We start from the raw sequence: 17533 nt of genomic DNA on the forward strand, positions 1-17533 counted from the left end.
GTAACCCATTCTAGACACTTCTGGGAGGACAGGCTAGAAAATCAAATAAATAAAATCTGGAGTGAATCCTTTTGAGGAGACCAACAGGTCAAAACAGAATCCTGCACTGGCCGCATGTGTACCTTTGCCTAGGGTGCCACTTGGCAGCTGAGATGAGCTTTCCATATGAGACTCCAAAAATCAGGAGTAAAAAAGGGACTTTACCTTCCTCCTCTTGGGCTCTGTGGCGTCTATGCCCATGCATTTCACCAAGCTATAGACCTGGGGTTCCGAGAGGAATTTTCTCCCTGCAGCCATAACCCCTGGCGGCTCTCTGGCCCTAGAAAACTTAAAGGGGGGGCCCTAAGCCCGAGGCCGCTGCCCTCCTCACGTGTTCCACGACATATAGCACATGAACGCTCCTCAGCTGCTCATCCAGGACAAATTTGACATGATATAGCATAAAAGGGTCTGAGGAGTCCATTACTATCGATTTTGAGCTGAATTGATGGCTTTTGAAGTAGATGGAGGACTTTGAAATATAATTGGGAAATCCAAGATACTCACCGTGGCAGCATTTTTGGTGCAACCCTCCCCTCCCCCCCAAAATAACTAACTTTAAATGGTCAAACTAAACCCTAATTTCACTGAAAAGTGGTTTTTGCAGGATGGAGTCCCTGTGGACAGCCTCACTGTGCCATGCTGTGCTGAAAAGGTGCTGAATCCTGCTTCAGCTCAGAAGAGAAGCTGATTCCTGGAGAAGAGTACTGTCTCAACAGAATGTTCAGGCCCCCTCCCAAAAAAAACAAATTGCTGCTGAAATCTTCAGACTGCTAGCTGGAGTGAAACCAGATTAAATCTCTACCCTCACTGAACCACCCATGTGAAGGGGGGAGGCGATAGGCAGTTGGCAGCCTGAAAATCCCCTCCATAAGGACCACTACAAGTGCCAGATCAGCCTGTGCTCAAGCTCCTGAAAATCAGAGTGGGGAGGGGAGCGGAGCTAGCTCTGAGGGGAACATTCCCTGAGCTCCTTAAATATTAAGTAGGGTAGCTAGACAGGTACCAGAGGGACTGGCCTGAAAGCTGCAGACCTCCAAGTCTGCTTCTTCTCCAGGCAGAGTTGTCCCAGAAATACCGTATTTTCACGCATATAACGCGCGCGTTATACGCGTTTTTACCTACCGCGCATACCCCTCGCGCGTTATATGCGTGAGCGCGGTATACAAAAGTTTTAAAACATAGTTCCCACCCCGCCCGACTCACCCTCCCAGCAGGACCACTCGCACCCCCACCCCGAACGACCACTCGCACGCGCTCCCACCCGCATCCACGATCGGAGCAAGAGGGAGCCCAAGCCCTCTTGCAGGCCGACTCCCCGACGTCCGATACATCCCCCCCCCCCGGCAGGACCACTCGCACCCCCACCCCGAACGACCGCTCGCACGCGCTCCCACCCGCACCCGCATCCACGATCGGAGCAAGAGGGAGCCCAAGCCCTCTTGCCCGGCCGACTCCCCGACGTCCGATACATCCCCCCCCCCGGCAGGACCACTCGCACCCCCACCCCGAACGACCGCTCGCACGCGCTCCCACCCGCACCCGCATCCACGATCGGAGCAAGAGGGAGCCCAAGCCCTCTTGCCCGGCCGACTCCCCGACGTCCGATACATCCCCCCCCCCCCGGCAGGACCACTCGCACCCCCACCCCGAAGGACCGCCGACTTCCCGACAATATCGGGCCAGAAGGGAGCCCAAACCCTCCTGGCCACGGCGACCCCCTAACCCCACCCCGCACTACATTACGGGCAGGAGGGATCCCAGGCCCTCCTGCCCTCGACGCAAACCCCCCTCCCCCCCAACGACCGTCCCCCCCCCAAGAACCTCCGACCGCCCCCCAGCCGACCCGCGATCCCCCTGGCGACCCCCACGACCCCCCCACCCCCCTTCCCCGTACCTTTGGTAGTTGGCCGGACAGACGGGAGCCAAACCCGCCTGTCCGGCAGGCAGCCAACGAAGGAATGAGGCCGGATTGGCCCATCCATCCTAAAGCTCCGCCTACTGGTGGGGCCTAAGGCGCGTGGGCCAATCAGAATAGGCCCTGGAGCCTTAGGTCCCACCTGGGGGCGCGGCCTGAGGCACATGGGCCCAACCCGACCATGTGCCTCAGGCCGCGCCCCCAGGTGGGACCTAAGGCTCCAGGGCCTATTCTGATTGGCCCACGCGCCTTAGGCCCCACCAGTAGGCGGAGCTTTAGGATGGATGGGCCAATCCGGCCTCATTCCTTCGTTGGCTGCCTGCCGGACAGGCGGGTTTGGCTCCCGTCTGTCCGGCCAACTACCAAAGGTACGGGGAAGGGGGGTGGGGGGGTCGCCAGGGGGGCCGCGGGTCGGCTGGGGGGGCGGTCGGAGGTTCTTGGGGGGGGCGGTCGTTGGGGGGGGAGGGGGGTTTGCGTCGAGGGCAGGAGGGCCTGGGATCCCTCCTGCCCGTAATGTAGTGCGGGGTGGGGTTAGGGGGTCGCCGTGGCCAGGAGGGTTTGGGCTCCCTTCTGGCCCAACTACCAAAGGTACGGGGAAGGGGGGTGGGGGGGTCGTGGGGGTCGCCAGGGTGGTCGCGGGTCGGCTGGGGGGGCGGTCGTTGGGGGGGGGGGGGTTTGCGTCGAGGGCAGGAGGGCCTGGGATCCCTCCTGCCCGTAATGTAGTGCGGGGTGGGGTTAGGGGGTCGCCGTGGCCAGGAGGATTTGGGCTCCCTCCTGGCCCGATATTGTTGGGGAATCGGCGGTCCTTCGGGGGGAGGGATGTATCGGACGTCGGGGGGGGGGGGGCATCAGGCTTTCAGGATGGGGACAGACCTTCAAGGGGGGACAGTGCACGGAAGTCAGGGGGGTGAACGGAGAGTCGGGACAGCGCACGGAAAGTCAGGGCAGTGCACGGAAGTCAGGGGGGGGTGAACGGAGAGTCGGGACAGCGCACGGAAAGTCGGGGCAGTGCACGGAAGTCAGGGGGGTGAACGGAGAGTCGGGCAGCATGCGCGGTATAATCGTGAGCGCGTTATACCAAAGTTTTTGTGCTTATCATCGTGATTTCTGCGCGCTATACACGTGTGCGCGTTTTATACGGGTGCGTGTTATTTGCGTGAAAATACGGTACTAGGAACTCTGGAGCATCAAAAACCTCCAAATTTTTAGGAAAAAAACAAACCAACCATAAAACAAAATTTTAAACAGAGTAGATCAGACTTACAATTTACTGCAAGCATGCATAAGGAAAAACTGAAGGGGGCAGAACACTAGGGAAGGAGGAGGAGTTGAAAACTGTGATTGATACTTTCTGCACAGTGTGCTGGTTTGGATTCACTACTCATTTGTTTAGAATGACACACCTAATGCACTAGAAATTATGTTTGAATATTTCTATAAGTGTTCTTTCACACAAAGTATAGCACATGTTATATAAATCAGTGTAAAACTGCTAAATGAAATAATTCTCAGTTTTATTTTTAGCTAGTAATAGATAGAAATAGAAAAACTAGGATGCCTCTTCCTCACAGAAACATGGCTAACCTCAGACACCGACCCTAGAATAACGGAAGTTTGCCCACAAGGCTACAAAATACAAGTAGTTTGTAGAGACAAAAAATGAGGAGGACTGGCCATCCTGGCCAAAAATACTCTAAATATAGTGCTACAGGACAAAATCTCCACCCCACACATGAATCTACTCGCCTGTCAATTATCGGGCCCCACACTCAAAAGGAACCCTAACCTGCCTACTTGCTACATAACATCAGGAAAATGGAACATAGCAAAATCAGAATTCAAATAATTTATACTCAGAAACTCCCTCACATCAACATACAACCTAATCCTAGGCGATCTTAACCTACACCTGGAAGATGAATCTTCCAACCAAACAGAAAATCTCTTCTCATTCCTCAAAGGCCTATCCTACAGAATCCTAGACCCACATACCACACACGAGAAGAGCCACCAACTCGACATAGCAGCCTTCATGTCCCAACAACCCACCACAAGAGAAATTCACACCACAAATGGAACATGGTCACGCACCCTCTGGTCAGACCACTACAAGTACACCTTCAAAATCTACTGGACACAGGGCAAAACCAAACAAAATAACCAAAGCTTAACATACGAAGCACACAAAAAGATCAACCCACCTAACTTCTGGAACAAAGTAGACACCATGATACAAAATGGAAACCCCCAAAGACTTCATTAACCACTGGTGCACCCTAAGCACATCCATCCTAGACATGACAACCACAGAAAAAGATCAGAATCTGCAGATGCTCAGATAAATGGTTTCACAACGAACTACTGCAACTCTAACAACAATGCAGACATCTTGAAAGAGAATGGAGAAAACAACCAAGAACACTGAACAAACAAAAGAAAAAAAGAAAGGCATACTTCACCAATCAGATAGGCATAGAAATCCAAGACACCAAAAAAACTTTTCAAACTACTAAAGGAACTCGCAGACACCAAACCCTACCTGGCCACCAAAACCGCCCCTCCTCCCACAGCCAATCAATTGGCTGAATTCTTCAGAAACAAAATATCAACAGCCAGAAACACCTTCACTGGGACCCCAAACCATCTCAACGAAATCTCAACACCACCTAAAGAAAATGAGGCCTATGCAGCAGACAGAAACTGGTCAGATTTCCCAGACACACAATGGCACAACCTAGACAAACTCTACAAAAAATACAATCATGCAGCCTGCGACCTCAACCATTGTCCCCATACCTGTTAAAAGCCGCCAACACTAGATTCCACACTCACCTCATGCTCACAGAGGGTCAATTTCCACAAGAAGTCGCCAAAATCATCATAACCCCTACTCTGAAAGACCCAAAGGAAATAACAGATCAGCCATCCAATTATAGACTTATAGCCTCAATACGTCAAACTAATGGAATGCCTCACAGCAAAACTTCTCACCGAATACTTAGAAACCCACAACATTCTTTACCCCTCACAATCAGGCTTCAGAGGCAACTACAGTACAGAAACACTACTAATCTCTCTCCTAGATACAGCCAAACAACACCTAAGCAAAGGCAAAAAAAATGCTACTCGTACAATTCGATCTCACAGCAGCATTCGACCTAATAGATTACGACATCCTACTACAAAAACTGGAGGCAATAGGAATCACAAGCAAAGTCTACAATTGGTTTGAAGGATTCCTCCACTCAAGAAAATACAGAGTAAAAGCAAACAATGAACAATCAGAATCCTAGAATAACCCTTGCAGAGTCCCCCAAGACTCCACACCATCACCAACACTCTTCAACCTCTACAGAATCACACTTGGCACATGCTTAGACCAAGGCATAACGTCATACAGCTACGTACATGATATCACCATCCTCCTGCCTTTCGACCAAACCACCCCCAACACAACGAACTATACATTGCACTAGAAACAGTGTCAAAATGGATGAAAGACCACAAATTAAAACTGAACCAAGATAAAACCAAATTCTTACTTCTAGAAAGAAACAAAACCCCAACCATAACAAACCTTGAAATAAACTCCATCACATATCCCTTACAACACAACCTGGGGATAATGATAGAAAAAGGCTGCACCATTGCAACAACAAATCAGTAAAACGGTTCAGAAGGCATTTGCAACCATGCACAACTTGAGGCAAGTCCGAAAATACTTCAACAACGATCAATTCAAACTCATAGTACAAGCGCTAATCCTAGGACTCCTGGACTACTGTAACATACTTTACCTGTCATGCCCCGTCAACATGCTAAAACAATTAGAAAAAGTCCAAAATACAGCCCTAAGACTAATATACTCGCTGAAAAAATACAACCACATTACCTTAGCTTTCCAAAACTCACACTGGCTCCCAGTACAAACACGTATAAAACACAAATTCTACTGCACCCTATTCAAAGCCCTAAATGGAAATGGACCAAGCTATCTGAACAACCGCCTAATCAGGGAAAACACATCTAGATCAAGGAGAACTCAAGCACACTTTACCCCGCCCCCCAAATCAAAGGTATGCAAAGCAAAAAAATATGACAGTCTAGTAGCCACCAGAGCAGCAAAAATAGACCACCACCTCTCAAATCTGCTGACCATGACGCCCAACTATAAAACATTCAGGAAAGAACTGAAACCATACTAGTCAAGAAATTTGTCAAATGATCTAACTAAACCGTATCGACCCTTCCTAGCTATCAACCTTGTAATCTCCCTTAGAATGCCCAGGCTAATTTCTTGTTGTAAACTGCCTAGAACTGAAAGGTATTGGCGGGATGGAAGACATCAATGTAATGTAATGTATCCCATTACTGCATCCCCAACCCTAACCAGCTTGTAGAGAAGATACGACATAGAAATAAACCCCAGAATCAAACCACTGAACCACAAAACAATCTAACTATAAATCTTTCTAAAAAGGTCATGAAGTGCTAAATGATTATTAAGGAAAAATGATTATTACTTGAGGAATATACAAATAGCTGAAAATAATCTTACCATTAGTAGACAATAAGAAGTGAGCAGCATTCTGTTGTGGTAGCCACCTAATTTTATTAATTTTTTCCTCAATTTCTAGGCTTTTCAAGTAGTCAAATTCAGGTTCATGACTTTGAAAGGTACTATAAACATTATATTCACCCCGAGAATGAGGACGGCTTTTATTCTGCAAATACAAAGGAAAAAAAAATCTGAATTATAATAGCTTGTTTAAAATCACTTGAAAGTATTAAAAATGGAGGAATTAACTCATTAAATGCAACCAATGCATTCTTAAGAGTTACCACAGAATTTATTATTTTTTTTCTTAGCTCTGACTCTTGCATAAGTTGGTTAGTTCTAGCAGTTGGTACAACAGTTTGGTAATTAAAAGTCAGCAAATGGAAATAGGCAACTTAGGAAAACCCTTAAAAATATTTAAGTAGATAGATACAAAGGACCTCTTGAAAGTACTTTATGATAAAATCTGAGACACAAAACCCTTACAAACTACATGAGTAGTTTACTTACTTATATATGTAACTATTGATACCATACAGCACTGGCAATCAAGTTATGAATTTATTAAACAAAAAAGTTTTCAATAAAAGAGTAGTAAGACTGAGCTTAAGGAATCAAAGTGCTCCACCAGGTATTCATTTTACTGGCCTGAAATGCAAATGTTTGTTCTAAGAATCTCTTATAACAACATGATTTTGGTGATGGAAACGCAAACCAATCTGTTTTGGTGTGTATTCTTGTTAAATCCTATGAAATTCAAAATGAGATGAAAGATAAATTGGAGCTAAACCAAATAATACTTTAAAGCATATACAACCAAATTTGAACAGAACTCTTGCCTCAAGTTGTTGATAGTGAGAGCTAACATGGTCATTATTTTAAGACCAAAGATCAAGCGAACTGCCGAGTTTTGTATTATTCTCAACCTGTTAAGGATTTTTTTTGTGAGATCCCAAATAGATTATGTTACAGTAGTCCAGGGCAGACAGGATTGAAGACAGGACCAACAGCCTAAAGGACGTTAAAACAAAATATTTTTTAATGGTGCGAAGCTTCCAAAGAACAGAAAAACAGTTTTTAATCGTTAGATCTGTATGATCATCCAATGTAGTAGCTATTGAGAAATTCTGGCCATTAAGGTGAAGTACACTTTCGTTGATTTTTTTTTTTTTTTAATTTATTTATAAGTTTCCACATTTACAAATCAAGTAAACACTTGTACAGAAAGTTGGTTAGACAGAACAATTCTCACAAGGAATAAAATTTATGCCTTGATAGTCCTTAAAAGGAAATAAAATTAAAAGGACATTAATAAATTCATTTAACACAGCTCAAGTCCTCAACTTAAGATCCAAGAATTCTTATAAGTGAGAAAAAAGGGAAATTATAATTAATTAGAAAATATGCTAAATAATAGTGCTGATGTAGGAGATACTTGTTAAACTTCTTGAGCACTTGTCATTGTTGTTCCACCATCTATTCGGGACATAGCCAAGAAAGCTGTTAATTGATGAGGTTCAAAAAAGACATATTTAACTGAACGGTGGCATATACCGTATTTTCACGCATATAACGCGCGCGTTATACGCGTTTTTACCTACCGCGCATACCCCTCGCGCGTTATATGCGTGAGCGCGGTATACCAAAGTTTTAAAACATAGTTCCCACCCCGCCCGATTCACCCCCCCAGCAGGACCGCTCGCACCCCCACCCCGAACGACCGCTCGCACGCGCTCCCATCCGCACCCGCATCCACGATCGGAGCAAGAGGGAGCCCAAGCCCTCTTGCCCGGCCGACTCCCCGACGTCCGATACATCCCCCCCCCCCGGCAGGACCACTCGCACCCCCACCCCGAACGACCGCCGACTTCCCGACAATATCGGGCCAGAAGGGAGCCCAAACCCTCCTGGCCACGGCGACCCCCTAACCCCACCCCGCACTACATTACGGGCAGGAGGGATCCCAGGCCCTCCTGCCCTCGACGCAAACCCCCCTCCCCCCCCAAGAACCTCCGACCGCCTCCCAGCCGACCCGCGATCCCCCTGGCGACCCCCACGACCCCCCCACCCCCCTTCCCCGTACCTTTGGTAGTTGGGCCAGAAGGGAGCCCAAACCCTCCTGGCCACGGCGACCCCCTAACCCCACCCCGCACTACATTACGGGCAGGAGGGATCCCAGGCCCTCCTGCCCTCGACGCAAACCCCCCTCCCCCCCAAGAACCTCCGACCGCCCCCCAGCCGACCCGCGATCCCCCTGGCGACCCCCACGACCCCCCCACCCCCCTTCCCCGTACCTTTAGTAGTTGGCCGGACAGACGGGAGCCAAACCCGCCTGTCCGGCAGGCAGCCAACGAAGGAATGAGGCCGGATTGGCCCATCCATCCTAAAGCTCCGCCTACTGGTGGGGCCTAAGGCGCGTGGGCCAATCAGAATAGGCCCTGGAGCCTTAGGTCCCACCTGGGGGCGCGGCCTGAGGCACATGGGCCCAACCCGACCATGTGCCTCAGGCCGCGCCCCCAGGTGGGACCTAAGGCTCCAGGGCCTATTCTGATTGGCCCACGCGCCTTAGGCCCCACCAGTAGGCGGAGCTTTAGGATGGATGGGCCAATCCGGCTTCATTCCTTCGTTGGCTGCCTGCCGGACAGGCGGGTTTGGCTCCCGTCTGTCCGGCCAACTACTAAAGGTACGGGGAAGGGGGGTGGGGGGGTCGTGGGGGTCGCCAGGGGGATCGCGGGTCGGCTGGGGGGCGGTCGGAGGTTCTTGGGGGGGAGGGGGGTTTGCGTCGAGGGCAGGAGGGCCTGGGATCCCTCCTGCCCGTAATGTAGTGCGGGGTGGGGTTAGGGGGTCGCCGTGGCCAGGAGGGTTTGGGCTCCCTTCTGGCCCAACTACCAAAGGTACGGGGAAGGGGGGTGGGGGGGTCGTGGGGGTCGCCAGGGGGATCGCGGGTCGGCTGGGGGGCGGTCGGAGGTTCTTGGGGGGGAGGGGGGTTTGCGTCGAGGGCAGGAGGGCCTGGGATCCCTCCTGCCCGTAATGTAGTGCGGGGTGGGGTTAGGGGGTCGCCGTGGCCAGGAGGATTTGGGCTCCCTCCTGGCCCGATATTGTTGGGGAGTCGGCGGTCCTTCGGGGGGGGGGAGGGATGTATCGGACGTCGGGGGGGGGCATCAGGCTTTCAGGATGGGGACAGACCTTCAAGGGGGGACAGTGCACGGAAGTCAGGGGGGGTGAACGGAGAGTCGGGACAGCGCACGGAAAGTCAGGGCGGGCGAAAGGAGCGTCGGGCAGCATGCGCGGTATACCAGTGAGCGCGGTATATCAAAGTTTTTGTGCAAATCATCGTGATTTCTGCGCGCTATATTCGTGTGCGCGTTTTATACGGGTGCGTGTTATTTGCGTGAAAATACGGTAATACACTTACAGGGGTATCTCAGGTAAAAAGTTGCCCCTAACAAAGTGACCCCTGGTCTCAAAAGAAGAAATTCTCAATGTCGTTTTTGAGTCTCTCTTGAAAGATCAGGGTATATTTGAATTTTTAGTCCTATGAACTTTTTGTTTATTTTTAAAGAAAAGCCTCAATAACCATCCTTTATCAATCAAGAGAGCTACAGTTAATATCAATGTGGACGGTGTTACCATATCCTTATCAGATGTCTCCAAAATTTCTGATTCATTTAACACTGCTTGATCAGATTTTTTCTGTAGATGAGGCCCAATTTTATTTGGGAGGTAATAAACTTGAGAAAACGGAGGTAGTGTCTCTTCAGAAACTTGTAAAATTTCTAGCAGGTATCTCCTAAGCATTTCCCTAGGAGTTACCATGGTCATTCTTGAAAAGTTAATAAGTCTCAAATTATTATTTCTTGAAGCATTCTCAAGCACTTCCAATTTCTTTCTGAGATTTACATTGGCCTTAATTAGGGCCTCTTGCAATTGTTTCACTGCTATAACATCTTGGTCAAGCTTTTGAACTAAAGTTTTTGAAGCAGTCTGATCTTCTTTTATATCTTTAAGCTCCTTTGTGTGTTGAATTAACTTATTCTCTTTATAATGGAAATTGGGGCTAATAGTCTTAGCAAAATTAGCCACTAAATCTCATAGTGATTCCAGAGTCACCTGAGTGGGCTTCTCCCATATAGGAAATTTTTGTTGAGTGTAAAAATGCTCACCCTGAAGAAGAGTTCCTTGGCTTTGCTCCGTCTGGTTTATTCCACCACCGCTTGCTGGCAAAGCCTCCAAATCTTCTATAGAACTCCCCTGTACAGGGAGTTCTGCCTCCATGCTCTCCACTATGCTATAACCTGCCTCTGGAGAAAGGACCACCCCCAGCTCCGGGGTTGCCTCACTCCCTGGAGAGCTAGTGATTCACGGCTGTGGGGATGGGGCTTGTATGTCTGGGCTCAAGGTGGTATCTGGCCCAGGAGGTGCAAAAATCGGTCTCGCTTGACCCCGATGCCCTCAGCGGGCTAGCTCCAGACATCAGATTTGTAACTCCCTGCATCCGCCGCAAAAGATCTTCAATTTTGCTGAGAGTCGGTACAACAGAACGCTGCGAGGCACCAGAAGCGCTCTTGCCTCTCCTCTTCGCACTTTTGTTGATTTTGTTATTAGGACTAGACAGGAAAAACTTCTGATAATATTTTATGGAAATGCATCATCTTTTGTGCACAAAGCACAGTTACTTACCATAACAGGTTCAAGTTCAAGTTCAATTTTATTTGATGTATCGCCTATAACAATTTCTAAGCGATGTACAGTAAAATATCATAAATGATAACAAATAGAGTTAAAAACAAAGCTTCTTAACAAATTTTTGAAAAGCAAAAATTTATAACATACAATGTTAAAACTTTAAGGAGTTACATCACAAACTAGATACATTAGGGAAAAAAGGGAAAAAGTTACAATATTCTCAGTCTAAGATGGGAAAAACATTAAAGTTACACACATAAGGAAGGGGCAAAAATAGAATTAAGAGATTAAAAGATGAGCTTGAAAAACCAGGAATATATAAACCGAGTATAAAATTAAATAGTAAAAGCATCTTTAAATAAAAAAGTTATTATGCAGGCAGATATTCTCTACATGTGGGTGACATCACCGACGGAGCCCCCTAGCGGACGTTTTCGCAAGCAGACTTGCTTGAAGACCTTCAACCTTGCGATTGGCCCGCGCGTGCCCCTCCCACACGGTCTAGGGCATCCGTCTCCTCAGCGTGTCCTCAGTTCAGATAGCTAGCAAAGGAGGTGGGTGAGTTTCGAGATATCTGCCTGCTGTCCCTGGATAACACCTGTAACGGTAAGAAACTGTGCTTTATCCCAGGACAAGCAGGCAGCATATTCTCTACATGTGGGAGATCTCCAAGCTAACCAAAATGGGATGGAGGGAGAGTTGGCAATTTAGGAGAACAGATTTTGCAAAACGGACTGGCCAAAATGGCCATCACACCTGAAGAAAGTATCCAGACAGTAGTGCGAGGTAAACATATGAACCGAGGACCAAGTGGCAGCCTTACAGATTTCCTCAAGTGAAGTCGAGTGGAGGAAAGCAACAGATGCTGCCATCCCTCTGACCTTGTGGCCAATGACTCGACCCAGAAGGGAGAGATAAGCCTGAGCGTAACAAAAAGAGATACAAGCGGCCAACCAGTTAGAAACGGTCCGCTTAGAAACAGAACAATCCAAGCGATTAGGATCAAAAGAGATGAACAGCTAGGGAGCAGTGCGCTTCAAGTAGAAGGCCAGCGCACGCTTACAATCAAGAGAATGCAGAGCCACCTCTCCAGGGTGAGAGTGGGGCTTCGGAAAAAACACAGGGAGAACAATGGACTGGTTGATGTGAAACTAGAAACAACCTTAGGCAAGAAGTTAGGATGGATACGGAGCACCACCTTATCATGATGGAAGACAGTGAAAGGAGGGTCCGCTACCAAGGCTTGAAGCTCACAGACCCGATGGGCAGAATTGAGAGCAATAAGAAACACAACCTTCCAAGTAAGATACTTCAAGCGAGCCCGTGCTAGCGGTTCGAACAAGGGTTTCATAAAGCGAGCAAGGACCACGTTAAGATCCCAACCACAGGAGGAGGTTTAAGGGGCGGATGAACGTGGAAAAGGCCTTTCATGAAGCGGGAAAACACAGGATGAACAGAGATAGGCTTCCCGTCAATCGGCTGATGAAAAACAGCAATGGCACTAAGGTGGACTCGAACCGAGGAGGACTTGAGCCCAGCGCCAAACAAGTGTAACAGATAGTCAAGAACAGCAGACAAGGAGGCAGACAATGGCTCCTGCTGTCAAGTAGCACAGGAAGAGAAACGGGTCCACTTCTGATGGTAACACTGGCGAGTGGACTCCTTCCGAGACGCCTCCAGGACGTCCAGCAGAGGCTGTGAGAACTGAACGAGGGCATTAAGTCTCGAGGAACCAAGCCGTTAAATGCAGAGACTAAAGGTTGGGATGAAGCAGAGAACCTCGACTCTGCGTAAGCAAAGAAGGAAAAACAGGCAGAAGAAGCAGCTCCCGGGAACTGAGTTGCAACAGAAGGGAGAACCACGGCTGTCGGGGCCACCGAGGAGCAATCAGGATCATGGTTGCACTCGTGGACTTGAGCCTGACGAGTCTTCAGAATCAGAGGGAATGGAGGGAACACATACAGAAACTGGCTCGTCTAATCTAGCAGGAAAGCATTCGCCTCGAGTATGAGTGGGGTGTAGACCCTGGAACAGAAGCGGGGCAACTCGTGATTGTGGGGGGACACAAACAGATCGACGTCCGGAGTCTTCCAATGAGCAAATACCTGACGCAGGGTCAAGGAATGGATGGACAATTCGTGAGGCTGCAGAAGACGACTCAACCTGTCCGCCAGACAATTGTGTTGGCCCTGAATGTAGACCGCTCGAAGGAATATGTTGTGGCCGATGGCCCAATCCCAGAGCCGCATTGACTCCTGGCACAGGGACCTGGACCCCATTCCCCCCTATTTGTTGATATAATACATGGCGACCTGGTTGTCCGTGCGGACCAGTACCACTCGGTCGCGAAGCAGGTGACAAAAAGCCTTCAGGGAGAAGATCGCTCGCAGCTCTAGCAGATTGATGTGACAAAGTCGGTTGGCACCGGACCAAAGACTCTGAGTGCGAATACCGTCAAGATGAGCCCCCCAAGCATAGGCTGACAAGTCCGTAGTCAAGACCTTCTGCGGAGGAGGAGCATGAAACAGAAAACCTCTTGAAAGACTGGAAGAGAGCATCCAACAATGGAGAGACTGCCTCAACAAAGGAGTCACGACAATGAGTCGAGAGACAGGGTCCCGGTCCAGGTTCCATTGGGACGCTAGAGTCCATTGAGGAATACGGAGGTGAAGTCTGGCAAAAGGAGTCACGTGAACCATGGAGGCCATGTGACCTAGGAGGACCATCATGAGCCGAGCCGGGGCCAAAAACTTATGCCGGGCGGAGAAGCCCGGGGCTTCTTAGGAGGGGCAAACCTCGACAAAGTAACGGGGGAAAAAACCCCCCCTGGTCTGGAACCCCGAAAAGTTACAGGTGACTCGGGGGATGAAGAATCACTCGAGGGAACCCGGCGAGTCTTATGGGCAGGGCCTCGAGAAACGAGGGGATGCTCAGGCTGGTCAGACCGAGACTGGGTCGAGAAAAAGGTCAGAGGCGTTGAAGTCGTAACTAGTTGGCTCACCACCGAGGAAAGCTGCGTGGTAAGAATAGCCTTAAGCATGTCCTCGAACATAGGCACTGAGACCAAAGGTAGTTGGGTCTTAGGTGCAGGCGTGCGCTCCTTCGGGGGCGACCTCGAGGAAGAGTATTCCCTATGTGAGGAGACACGCTTTGAGTGATGTCTCGAAGATGCCGACGAGGCGGCACTGGCATGAGACTCGGAGGTAGGCTTCTTTGTCGGCACACCTGAGAAGGAAAGAGGAGACTTACCCAAAGCCAGAGTAACAGGAGGGGCCGAGGCCGACGGAGACTTCGAGGCCGAAGCACCCAAAGAGAGCACCGATGCCGAGCTCGAGGCCTGTCCCGCAGTATCCATGGGGCCAAAGAGTTGGAGAATCTTGGCCACCCTCCAACGAAGAGCCCGCGGTTGCAAAGTCACACAACGGGGGCACAACTCAGCGCGGTGCTCTGCACCCAGGCACTCCACACACCAACGATGAGGGTCGGTGATGGAGATAACCCGGTTGCACTTAGCACAGTTTTTAAACCCGGAACGAGGCCAGGACATAAGAGGCCAGGCGGCCAGAGTAAGACTGGGAACCCAGTCAAAAAGGTACGAACCGAAAAACAAATAAAAAGAAAAAAAAACACCCACAGATGCGAGCACAGTGACTCAAAAGAAACTAACCAAACAAGCCACGGTGCAAGAGGGACAACGATATCGCGCGAAGCAAGGGAGCAGTGCTTCTGGCTCCGCGGAAAACAGAGAACTGAGGACATGCTGAGGAGATGCATGCCCTAGACCGGGCGGGAGGGGCACACGCGGGACAATCGCAAGCTTGAAAGTCTTCAAGCAAGTCTGCTTGCGAAAACATCCGCTAGGGGGCTCCGTCGGTGACGTAGAGAATACGCTGCCTGCTTGTCCTGTGATAATTGAAGTTTTGAAAATGAATTTAAAAAAAAAAAAAAAAAAAAGTAAATGAGGCGTTCCTCAGTACATTAGGTGGATAATTGTCCAGTTGACAGTTAGACTTAGTATATTTAGTGAATAGCTTACAAAAAAGTAGCCAGTCAGGAGATTTAAATTGTTGCAAAATCATGTCCGCCATAGCGTCATCGCATAGTTGTACCATATTCATACTGTGGTCTCTAACAATCAGTAGGCTAAAGTTAACTCTCAGGTTACTGATTTTTTTTTTTTTTTTTTAATTTTAAAAAAAGAACTCAGCAAGAGCCTCAGAGGATGGTGAACTTTCAGTTAACTTTCAGGTTACCGATCTTATTTTTTTAAGAAAAAAAAAAACACTCAGCAAGAACCTCAGAGGATGGTGAACTTTCAGTTAACTCTCAGGTTACCGATCTTATTTAAAAAAAAAAAAACAAAACCCAAAAAACTCAGCAAGAACCTCAGAGGATGGTGAACTTTCAAACTTTGAACGTTTCTTAGATTCGATGTCGACAGGTTATTAACCAGTTTAAACAACTCTTTACTATTAGTGTTTGCTGCCCCAATTTTATGGGCTTAGAATTTAGTTTGTTTTTCCTAAGAACATAAGAATAGCCTTACTAGGTCAGACCAAAGGTCCATCAAGCCCAGTAGCCCATTCCCACGGTGGCCAATCCAGGTCACTAGTACCTGGCCAAAACCCAAGGTGTAGCAATATTCCATGCAACCAATACAAGGCAAGCAGTGACTTCCCCCATGTCTTTCTCAATAACAGACTATAGACTTTTCCTCCAGAACTTGTCTAAACCTTTCTTAAAACCAGCTACACTATCCATTCTTACCACATCCTCTGACAATGCGTTCCAGAGCTTAACTATTCTCCGAGTGAAAAAAAATTCCTCCTATTGGTTTTAAAAATATTTCCCTGTAACTTTTGAGTGTCCCCTAGCCTTTGAAATTTTTGACGGAGTGAAAAATCGATCCACTTGTACCCGTTCTACTCCACTCAGAATTTTGTAGACTTCAATCATATCTCCCCTCAGCCGTCTTTTCCAAGCTGAAGAGCCCTAAACATTTTAGTCTTTCCTCATACGAGAGGAGTTCCATCCCCTTTACCATGTTGGTCATTTATGAATCTTTTCAAGCGCCACTATATCTTTCTTGAGATAAGGAGATCAAAATTGAATGCAATATTCCAGGTGAGGTTGCACCATGGAGTGATACAGGGGCATTATGACACTTAGTCTTGTTAACCATCCCTTTTTAATAATTCCCAGCATCCTGTTGCTTTTTTAGCCACCGCCGCACATTGGGCGGAAGGTTTCATCGTATTGTCTACAATGATACCCAGATCATTTTCTTGGGCACTAACCCCAAGGTGGACCCCAGCATCCGGTAATTGTGATTCAGGTTATTCTTCCCAATGTGCATCACTTTGCATTTGTCCACATTAAATTTCATCTGCCATTTGGACGTCCAGTCTTCCAAGTTCCTAAGGTTCACATGCAATTTTTCACAATACGCATGCGTTTCAACAATTTTGAACAGTTTAGCGTCATCTGTAAATTTAATCACCTCACTCAATCTTTTATAATCTTTCAACTTTAATCACCAGTTTACCTTCTCTTCCATTTTACCCAATTTTAACCAAGTTTTTTCTATTTTCCTTTATTCCCATTTGAGCTCTAATAATTCCATATCATACCAGACATTTAAAAATCTATGTTTCTTTGTGTATGTTTTTAAAGGTGCAATTATATCTAAGGGCCTATTTTACAAAGCCGCACTAGCGGCTGCAGTGCGGTAATGGCCCCGAAGCCTATAGAGATTTAAAGGGCTTCGGGGCTGTTGCCGTGCGCCTTTGTAAAACAGGCCCTAAAATCTGATACTAAAATTTTTCCATTCCCTATCTATCCTGGAGGGCTCACAATCTATCTAATGTACCTGGGGTACATGTATAGGGGGATTATGTGACTTGCCCACGGTCACAAGGAGCAGCGTGGTTTTGAACCCACAACCTCAGGGTGCTGAGGCTGTAGCTTTAACCACTGCACCACACGGACAATATGAAACACGACCTACTCCTATTGGAGCAATGGTCAAAGACCTGGCAACTGAGTTTTAATGCCAAGAAATGCAAAGTCATGCACCTTGGCAATCAAAATCCATGCGAGACTTACACCCTAAATGGCGAGATCCTAGCAAGGACGGTTGCAGAACGGGACCTAGGGGTGATCATCAGTGAAGACATGAAGACTGCCAATCAAGTGGAGCGGGCTTCATCTAAGGCTAGGCAGATCATAGGATGTATACGTAGGAGTTTCGTCAGCCGTAAGCCTGAAGTCATTATGCCATTGTATAGATCTATGGTGAGGCCCCATCTGGAATATTGCGTGCAATTCTGGCG

General features: G+C 48.2%; 1 protein-coding gene across 8 annotated transcripts in view; it reads right to left on the bottom strand.

Annotated features, from left to right (window-relative positions):
• The window catches only part of PPP2R2D (protein phosphatase 2 regulatory subunit Bdelta), a 150033-nt gene that overhangs the window by 80863 nt on the left and 51637 nt on the right, over positions 1-17533 (bottom strand). For 5 of the 8 annotated variants that reach the window (XM_033942624.1, XM_033942625.1, XM_033942627.1 and 2 more), the window contains one exon: positions 6516-6681. The exons of the other annotated variants lie outside the window; for them this stretch is intronic. In XM_033942624.1, the coding sequence (XP_033798515.1) occupies positions 6516-6681 (166 nt within the window). Of the gene's footprint in view, positions 1-6515; positions 6682-17533 lie in introns of those variants that run through there. 8 annotated transcript variants of the gene reach the window in all.

Source organism: Geotrypetes seraphini, chromosome 4 (assembly GCF_902459505.1).
Source record: "Geotrypetes seraphini chromosome 4, aGeoSer1.1, whole genome shotgun sequence".
NCBI lineage: Eukaryota > Metazoa > Chordata > Amphibia > Gymnophiona > Dermophiidae > Geotrypetes > Geotrypetes seraphini.